Source organism: Scomber scombrus, chromosome 5 (genome assembly GCF_963691925.1).
Source record: "Scomber scombrus chromosome 5, fScoSco1.1, whole genome shotgun sequence".
NCBI classification, from domain to species: domain Eukaryota; kingdom Metazoa; phylum Chordata; class Actinopteri; order Scombriformes; family Scombridae; genus Scomber; species Scomber scombrus.
Window position 1 is genome coordinate 31594297 of NC_084974.1, and position 10000 is coordinate 31604296.

At 47.0% G+C, this 10000-nt stretch overlaps 1 protein-coding gene across 1 annotated transcript in view; it reads right to left on the reverse strand.

Annotated features, from left to right (window-relative positions):
- The window catches only part of rsf1a (remodeling and spacing factor 1a), a 28855-nt gene that overhangs the window by 9947 nt on the left and 8908 nt on the right, over window positions 1-10000 (reverse strand). Inside the window, 5 exon segments of the mRNA XM_062418650.1 lie at window positions 3057-3161; window positions 3799-4008; window positions 4694-4907; window positions 5953-7291; window positions 9734-9844. Coding sequence (XP_062274634.1) covers window positions 3057-3161; window positions 3799-4008; window positions 4694-4907; window positions 5953-7291; window positions 9734-9844 — 1979 coding nt within the window.

A 10000-nucleotide genomic window follows, 5' to 3' on the forward strand; every position in this document is an offset into this window, starting at 1 on the left:
TCTTCCTTCAATCTGTCCTTCCTCCCTTTCTTCCTTCAATCTGTCCTTCCTCCCTTCCTTCCTTCAGTCTGTCCTTCCTCTCTTTCTTCTTTCCATCCTCCCTTTCTTCCTTCAGTCTGTCCTTCCTCCCTTCAATCTGTCCTCCCTTTTTTCCTTCAATCTGTCCTTCCTCCCTTCCTCCCTTCAGTCTGTCCTTCCTCCCTTTTTTCCTTCAATCTGTCCTTCCTCCCTTTCTTCCTTCAATCTGTCCTTCCTCCCTTCAATCTGTCCTTCCTCCCTTTCTTCCTTCAATCTGTCCTTCCTCCCTTTCTTCCTTCAGTCTGTCCTTCCTCCCTTTCTTCCTTCAATCTGTCCTTCCTCCCTTCAGTCTGTCCTTCCTCCCTTTCTTCCTTCAATCTGTCCTTCCTCCCTTTCTTCCTTCAATCTGTCCTTCCTTCCTTTCTTCCTTCAACCTGTCCTTCCTCCCTTTCTCCCTTCAGTCTGTCCTTCCTCCCTTCCTTCCTTCAGTCTGTCCTTCTTCCCTTCCTTCAGTCTGTCCTTCCTCCCTTCCTTCCTTCAATCTGTCCTTCCTCCCTTTCTTCATTCAATCTGTCCTTCCTCCCTTCAATCTGTCCTTCCTCCCTTCAGTCTGTCCTTCCTCCCTTTTTTCCTTCAATCTGTCCTTCCTCCCATTCTTCCTTCAATCTGTCCTTCTCCTTTCTTTCTTCCTTCAATCTGTCCTTCCTCCCTTTAGTCTGTCCTTCCTCCCTTTTTTCCTTCAATCTGTCCTTCCTCCCATTCTTCCTTCAATCTGTCCTTCCTCCCTTTCTTCCTTCAATCTGTCCTTCCTCCCTTTCTTCCTTCAATCTGTCCTTCCTCCCTTCAATCTGTCCTTCCTCCCTTCAATCTGTCCTTCCTCCCTTCAATCTGTCCTTCCTCCCTTTCTTCCTTCAATCTGTCCTTCCTCACTTTCTTCCTTCAGTCTGTCCTTCCTCCCTTTCTTCCTTCAATCTGTCCTTCCTCCCTTCAGTCTGTCCTTCCTCCCTTCAATCTGTCCTTCCTCCCTTTCTTCCTTCAATCTGTCCTTCCTTCCTTTCTTCCTTCAACCTGTCCTTCCTCCCTTTCTCCCTTCAGTCTGTCCTTCCTCCCTTCCTTCCTTCAGTCTGTCCTTCTTCCCTTCCTTCCTTCAGTCTGTCCTTCCTCCCTTCCTTCCTTCAGTCTGTCCTTCCTCCCTTCCTTCCTTCAGTCTGTCCTTCCTCCCTTCCTTCCTTCAGTCTGTCCTTCCTCTCTTTCTTCTTTCCATCTTCCCTTTCTTCCTTCAATATGTCCTTCCTCCCTTTCTTCCTTCAGTCTGTCCTCCCTTCCTTCCTTCAGTCTGTCCTCCCTCCCTTTCTTCCTTCAATCTGTCCTTCCTCCCTTCCTTCTTTCAGTCTGTCCTTCCTCCTTTCAATCTGTCCTCCCTTCCTTCCTTCAGTCTGTCCTTCCTCCCTTCCTTCCTTCAGTCTGTCCTTCCTCCCTTCCTTCCTTCAGTCTGTCCTTCCTCCCTTTCTTCCTTCAATCTGTCCTTCCTCCCTTCAATCTGTCCTTCCTCCCTTTCTTCCTTCAATCTTTCCTTCCTCCCTTTCTTCCTTCAATCTGTCCTTCCTCCCTTTCTTCCTTCAGTATGTCCTTCCTCCCTTCAATCTGTCCTCCCTTCCTTCCTTCAGTCTGTCCTTCCTCCCTTCCTTCCTTCAGTCTGTCCTTCCTCCCTTTCTTCCTTCAATCTGTCCTTCCTCCCTTTATTCCTTCAATCTGTCCTTCCTCCCCTCCTTCCTTCAGTCTGTCCTTCCTCCCATCTGTCCTTCCTCCCTTCAATCGGTCCTTCCTCCCTTTCTTCCTTCAATCTGTCCTTCCTCCCATTATTCCTTCAATCTGTCCTTCCTCCCTTTCTTCCTTCAATCTGTCCTTCCTCCCTTTTTTCCTTCAATCTGTCCCTCCTCCCTTCAATCTGTCTTTCCTCCCTTCCTTCCTTCAGTCTGTCCTTCCTCCCTTCCTTCCTTCCTTTCTTTTCTTCCCTCCATCTGTCCTTCTTTTCCTCCCTTTCTTCCTTCAATCTGTCCTTCCTCCCTTCAATCTGTCCTTCCTCCCTTCAGTCTGTCCTTCCTCCCTTTCTTCCTTCAATCTGTCCTTCCTCCCTTCAATCTGTCCTTCCTCCCTTCCTTCCTTCAGTCTGTCCTTCCTCCCTTTCTTCCTTCAATCTGTCCTTCCTCCCTTCCTTCCTTCAGTCTGTCCTTCCTCCCTTCCTTCCTTCAGTCTGTCCTTCCTCCCTTCCTTCCTCCCTTTCTTCCTTCAATCTGTCCTTCCTCCCTTCAATCTGTCCTTCCTCCCTTCAGTCTGTCCTTCCTCCCTTTCTTCCTTCAATCTGTCCTTCCTCCCTTTCTTCCTTCAATCTGTCCTTCCTCCCTTTCTTCCTTCAATCTGTCCTTCCTCCCTTTTTTCCTTCAATCTGTCCCTCCTCCCTTCAATCTGTCTTTCCTCCCTTCCTTCCTTCAGTCTGTCCTTCCTCCCTTCCTTCCTTCCTTTCTTTTCTTCCCTCCATCTGTCCTTCTTTTCCTCCCTTTCTTCCTTCAATCTGTCCTTCCTCCCTTCAATCTGTCCTTCCTCCCTTCCTTCCTTCAGTCTGTCCTTCCTCCCTTTCTTCCTTCAATCTGTCCTTCCTCCCTTCAATCTGTCCTTCCTCCCTTCCTTCCTTCAGTCTGTCCTTCCTCCCTTCAATCTGTCCTCCCTTCCTTCCTTCAGTCTGTCCTTCCTTCCTTCAGTCTGTCCTTCCTCCCTTTCTTCCATCTTTCCAACTCATATATGCAAAGTGTTATTTAATAAAACATTTTTAATTATTTGATGGTTCAGAGTTCACAAGGTTCTGATTTTGTCAGTTTTTGACTATATTTTAGAGGAAACGTGGAACATTTGAGACATTTAGCTTCTTTTATGTTAAATAAATATTAAAGAAGGTTAACAGGTGAGCAGTGTGGAAGGTTTCTGGTGTAATTTTACCACTAAAACATAAATAGTTTTACAGTTTGATATAAAAAGCTTACATGTTGGCAGGGAGGACAGAACCATTCTCCGTCAGGAATCAACATGAGCGGCGGCCGCAGGCAGGCGGTGTGGAAGCCGCTGTCACAGGAGTCACAGAGCAGGATCTGAGGACACAACAAGAAGAATTGTTATAAGAATTATAAATACATCAAACTTACTTCCTTCACTTCTTATTTACTTCCTTCCTTCTTCCCTTTTTTTTCCCATCTGTCCTTCCTTCCTTCGGTCTGTCTTTCTTTCACTTCTTATTTCCTTCCTTCCTTGCTTCTTTCCTATTTCCTTCCTTCCTTCCTATTTCTTTCCTTCCTTCCTTCTTTTCTTTCCTTCCTTCCTATTTCCTTCTTGTTTCCTTCACTTCTTCTTTCCTTCCTTCTTGTTTCCTTCCTTCCATCTTTCCTTCCTGTCACCTTCCTTTCTTCCCTTCCTTTCCTCCATCTTCCCTTCCTTCTTTCCTTCTGTCCGTCCTTCCTTCACTTCTTATTTCCTTCCTTCCTTCCTTCACTTCTTATTTCCTTCCTTCCTTCCATCCATCTTTTTATTAACCCTTCTCACATCAGATCAAACAGTTTGTGGCCTTTGAATAAAAATGACTGACTCTTTCTGCATTAAGAGCTTAAAAATGTTTAACAGTATAAAAATAACAGACAGCAGAATATTTCCTCTTTAATATTTAACTACAGAGAAACTGTCCTTCCTCCCTTCCTCCCTGTTTCTAATAAAATAAATAAAAACTTGTCTCACCAGTTCGGGATGGTTCGGCAAACCGCACTGACTGCAGGCGTCCTCGCTGCGAATCTCCTCCGATTTACACGATTCCTCCGAGTCGCTCCCTCCTTCGCTCTCCTCCTCTCCTCGTTCCCTCCCTCTGTGCTCAGACTCCCCTCCCTCGTTCAGTTTGCGCCTCTTCGAGCGGATGTTGGACCAGCGGGGGCGTCGATGCCTCCGTTTACCCTAAAAAACAAATGAAGGAAGGAGAGATTAAAGGAAGGAAGGGAGGAAGGACAGATTGAAGGGAGTAAGGACAGACTGAAGGAAGGAAGGGAGGAAGGACAGATTGAAGGGAGAAAGGGAGGATGGACAGACGAAAGGGAGGAAGGACAGACTGAAGGAAGGAAGGGAGGAAGGGAGGAAGGACAGATTGAAGGAAGGAAGGGAGGAAGGGATAAAGGACAGACTAAAGGAAGGAAGGGAGGAAGGACAGACTAGAGGAAGGGAGGAAGGACAGACTAGAGGAAGGGAGGAAGGACAGATTGAAGGAAGGAAAAGAGGATGGACAGATGGAAGGAAGAAAGGGAGGAAGGACAGACTGAAGGGAGTAAGGGATGAAGGACAGACTGAAGGAATGAAGGGAGGAAGGACAGAGTGAAGGAAGGAAGGGAGGAAGGACAGACTAAAGGAAGGAAGGACAGATGGAAGGAAGAAAGGACAGATGGAAGGAAGAAAGGGAGGAAGGACAGATTGAAGGGAAGAAGGACAGATTGAAGGGAGGAAGGGAGGAAGGACAGACTGAAGGGAGGAAGGACAGATTGAAGGAAGAAATGGAGGAAGGACAGACGAAAGGGAGGAAGGACAGACGAAAGGAAGAAAAAGAGAGAGGAAGAAAGAAGGGAAGGAAATACATTCGGAGTGAGGTTACCCTTCGTTTCCTGAGCTGTCCAACAGGTTCTGCTTTCCTGTTTTTCTTCTGCCCGTCCTCATCCTCTTCCTCCTCTTCTTCCTCCTCCTCTTCCTCCTCCTCCTCTTCCTCCTCTCCCCTCGTTCGGGAGGGCAGCGCCTGTTTCTTTGTCTGTTTCTTCCTCTGGCCCTCAGCCGCCTTCGAGCTCGGCCTGCAGGTTGGCAAAGCAGATGATCTTCAGGGAGAAAAGGTGGAGATCAGCTCAACGTGAGAAACATCGGAGACACAAACGCACACAGTCTCTAACTCAGGGGGGTCAAACATGAGGCCCGGGGGCCAGAACCGGCCCGCTGAGGGGTCCAGTACGGCCCACTTTCCTTCTTCTTTTCCTTCCTTCCTTCAATCTGTCATTCTTCCCTTCCTTCCTTTAATCTGTCCTTCCTCCCTTCCTTCCTTCAATCTGTCCTTCCTCCCTTCCTTGCTTCATTCTGTCCTTCCTCCCTTTCTTCCTTCCTTCCTTCCGTCCTCACTTTCTTCCATCTTTCCCTTCCTTCCTCCCTTCAGTCTGTCCTTCCTCCCTTCAATCTTTCCTTCCTCCCTTAAATCTGTCCTTCCTCCCTTTCTTCATTCAGTCTGTCCTTCCTCCCTTTCTTCCTTCAATCTCTCCTTCCTTCCATCTGTCCTTCCTCCCTTCCATCTTTCCTTCCTCCCTTCCATCTGTCCTTCCTCCCTTCCTTCTTTCCATCTTTCCTCCCTTTCTTCTGACCTTCCTCCCTTCAGTCTGTCCTTCCTTCCTTCAATCTGTCCTTCCTCCCTTTCTTCCTTCAATCTGTCCTTCCTCCCTTCATTCCTTCAGTCTGTCCTTCCTCCCTTCCTTCAATCTGTCCTTCCTCCCTTCAATCTGTCCTTCCTCCCTTTCTTCCTTCCATCTGTCCTTCCTCCCTTCCATCTTTCCTTCCTCCGTTCCATCTGTCCTTCCTCCGTTCCATATGTCCTTCCTCCCTTTTGTCTGTCCTTCCTCCCTTCCTTCCTTCAATCTGTCCTTCCTCCCTTCCTTCTTTCCATCTTTCCTCCCTTTCTTCCTTCCATCTGTCCTTCCTCCCTTTCTTCCTTCCATCTATCCTTCCTCCCTTCCATCTGTCCTTCCTCCCTTTCTTCTTTCCTTCCTTCCTTCCTTCCTTCAGTCTGTCCTTCCTTCCCTCCATCTTTTTTTGCGGCCCTTTGAATGAAACTCAGTTTGACCCCCTTCTCTAACATCTTCGTGTATTTTTTTAACGTACCTGCAAATCCTCGCAGATCTCCTCAGCGACCTCCCCTCCTCCTCCTCCTGCACCTGCTCCCTCGCTTTCTCCTCCTCCTTCCCGCCGCCGCTGCCGCCTTTCCCCCTCAGCTTGTTCTTGTTCCTTCGATGAGGAGGGATCTTTATCTTCAACCTGATTCCTTCTTTCTGGATCTCCGACGACGCTTCCTCCAGAGGACCCTGCTTCTCCTCCGACTGCAACCCAACGTCCTTCACCCGAACCTGGGCTACCAACCCGCCGTTGATCCCCTCTCCTCGCTGGTGCTCCTGTTGGGCTTCTTTTAGAGGAGGGACAGCACCCGCCGGTTCTGCCTCCACCTTTCCTAAAGTGCTTTTATCCTTTTCGTTGTCGTCTTTACTTCCTTCTTCCACCGCAGACGCCCCTCTCCTCTCTTCCTCCTCCTCCTCATCCTCTTTTCGTTGAGGACTGCTGGACCCAGTTTTCGCCTCCTTCTCTAACAGCTCCTTGGTTGTGTTTGGACCCATCTCCTCTGCTGTGTGTCTCTTAGGTTCCTCTGCGGAGATGGTGACGGACACGGCGGCGGTCGTCTCCCCTTCCGTCGGACTCTTCCTCACCAGCACCGACTGCCGGCTCACCTCCCGCTCTTCCTCCGCAGCAGCAGCTCTGGATCCGTGCTGCTCTGCTAAACTCGGCCCGTTCTGCTGCTCTTGCTGCTGCTCGGCGCCGGGCGTCGTCCTGTGGCGCTCCGACGGGCTTCGGATGACGCCGACGTGACCCACGACGCCCACTTGACCTATGACCCCTATGACTCCGTTCTGACCCTCTTTGTGCGGCAGGAGGAGCGCCGACCTCCCGTTGGTCAGCTCCTGCCTCAGCGCGGTGACGGCGAGCTGCTGCTGTGACGACGTCGGACCGCCGGGCGGCGCCAACGACAACCCCTCTCTCACCTGGCTGTCTTTCGTCTGGATCACCGACGGGTTGCACACGATGATGCTGCTGCTGTTGTTGCTGTTGTTCAGGTGGTTGCTATGGTAACTCTCGGCCAGCTTCAGCTCCCTCTTCTTCAGCGGTATCTTGGCCTGCTGGTTGCTCCTGACGACCGCCCGCTCCGCCTCCTCTTCCTTGTTCAGCTCCTGTTTCGGGACGGCGGCGGCGGCGGCGGCCACGGCGGCTCCCGCTGCCATGACGACGGACACAGCGTTTTTCGGCGGGGCGTCGGCGTCTCTGGACTCTGACTTGACGATGGTGGTGATGGTGCTGACGCGGTTATCGAAGGCGGGCGGGCGGTGCTCCGGCTTCTCTTCTTTCACCTCAGCGTCTTCCTGTTTGATGGTCAGCGGCGGCTCCTGCTTCACCACTGAGAGGCAAAACAAAGATTTAAAATAAAGATTAAAAATGAGATTAAAAAATAACTCCAAGAAGCAACAATCAGCTGAATGTTTGAGTTTTTCTGCCTCACATAAAAGTCATTTTATATTCTTCATTTTCGTGGCAGGAAAAAAGCAAATCATAGAGGATTTTCTGGCCAGTTTTCCATCCCTCTTTTTCAGTGATAGAAATAAAACAAGAAGAGCTCAAACTAATTAATATTATCTTAACTTTTATCTTAACTAATACAGGAGGAGAGGATCTGTAACATGCATCTTCTTATTTTGTTCGTACTCACTGATTTCTGGGATTCACCAAAGTGTTCTTATCTTTGCTCTTCTCTTTATATGCCATCTTATATTCCATTAATGTTTGGGCAAAGGCTATTTCCACCCCTGGTGCAATTAGAAGTGGATGCTATTTGTACCCTGGTATATATAGCAACGTGTTCTAATTGTACCCGTCTTGGTGCAAATATCAATGAATGTTATTTGCACCCCAGTACAATTAGGAGTGCATGCTGCGGAACTGAGCGTCTGGAGATGCGGAAGATTCCCGTATCCCACCGGGACAGCGGGATAAATATACGTCGCTGTTCTCTTCTGTATATCATATAATAATGTCTGTCCGGTGAGATGTATCACTCCCCGGCGTGAAAAAATGTCAGGTGTGGCGTGTTAGCGTGAGAGCAGCCATAGCAACCATAGCAACCATATACTTAGCTGTGAAGATTTGATTTCCATCATATAACAAACTGAAGGTTGTAAATTCAGGTATTTTTGGGTTGTATGAATTTACTTTACACAGTTATGAAAATGCAGCAGAGTTTTTTCCACTGAAAACATCATGAATATATAACTGCTGCTGCAAAGACTCAAACCTGAGTCTCAAACACTGATGACGGACACGCTGCCCGTTACGCCACCGCTACGGTGATATGTGATGATGTGACAGCCCGACATGTTTGCTAATACAGAAGATTGATATTGGCGACAAATAATTTCTGACTGACAAACTGACACTTGTATGCATTCACTGAGGAAAGATTATGAAAATATAATACAACTTTCCCGCCAGAAATGTCTCTAGAACAAACATTAGAGATGAAACCTTTCTAAATTTCCCCTTTTCTGTTGGCGTGGAAGATGAATGTCCGCCATGTTTTCACGTTGTTATACGTCTAGGGTGCAAATAGTTCCGCTGTGTGGCCGAGGCTGTTTGTACCAGGGGTGCAAATAGACACTCCGTAATGTTTTTCTTTTTTCCTCTTTCTTATTTATAACATTGCTTTATGTTCCTTTAAATGTGAAGAACTTTGTGTATGTTGTTTATTTTTGTTATAGAATCACTTTGAGATGCATTTACTGTATAAAAGGTGCAAAGTTAATATTAGTATTATTATTAATAAGCGAGCAGTTGAGAGCACTTGTACCAAGATAAGAAACAAAAACATCCAAATGAGATTAATTTCAAAGTAATTATAATAAATAAACAAATACGATTGATCCCAATTAGGACGATGATAAGTTTAACAGTACATCAGTAAGTTCTTCTTCTTGCCCTTTTTCTTGGTGTCTTCTCTCTGATTCCTGAACATGAATATAACAGCTGATCTTTGATAGTGTTCATGCAGCGTTACCTCTGATAATAACAACCAGCCACATGCCTCCAATTAAGATTAAGTTGGTTTATTCAGGAACGTTTATTGCATCTGGAGTTAACTTCTTTTATTTATTTATCTTAACAGCAATTTTAGAGATTGATTATGTCCCTTCCTCCTTTCTTCCATCCTTTCATCCTTCTTCCTCCCTTCCTTCCTTCCCTCCCTCCTTCCTCCCTTCCTCCCTCCTTTCCTTCCTTCTTCCTCCCTCCTTTCCTTCCTTCCTTTTCTTCCTTCTCTCCCTCCCTCCTTCCTTCCTTTCTCCTTTCCTTCCTTCCTCCTTTCCTTCCTTCCTCCCTCCTTTCTTCCTTCTTCCTCCCTCCCTTCCTTCCTCCCTCCTTTTCCTTCCTTCATCCCTCCTTCCTCCCTCCCTTCCTTCCCTCCTTTTCCTGCCTTCTTCCTCCCTTTTTCCTTCCTTCTTCCTCCCTCCCTTCCTTCCTCCTTTTTCCTTCCTTCTTCCTCCCTTCCTTTCTCCTTTGACTATTTTTCCTATAAAACATTGGCATCAGCTGTTATTATAATCACAATGTGTCTGAATTATCATTATTAATATCAATATTATAACAATAAGTTATAACTAACATCTGTAGTTTGAGTCGTCCTTCATTTCCTGTTTCTATATTTAAAATGTTCCAATAAATACAAAGAAAATGCCCCAAAAACGATGTAATTAAAATGATTAATCTCACTTCTTTACATGCAAAGATGTAAATATATCTGTCTGTAAGATTGAATCAATGCATTTCTTAATAAATAACTCTCTGATCTCACCTTGTGTGAGCGGTTTCTCCTCCTCTTCAGGCTCGTCCTTCTTGCCTTCAGTGTTCTGCTCCGTGGTCTTTGAGGGTTCATCAGGGTTGGTGCTTCCTGTCACCTCGGCCCCTAAGACACCGTAACAAACACACAAAGTTTGTATGTTTTCCATCTTTAAGCACCGATATCATATAAAACCTAAACGATACCCAACACTATTTTCTGACCACTCAAAGCACTTTTACACTACATGTCACATTCACACACATTAGGACACATTGACAC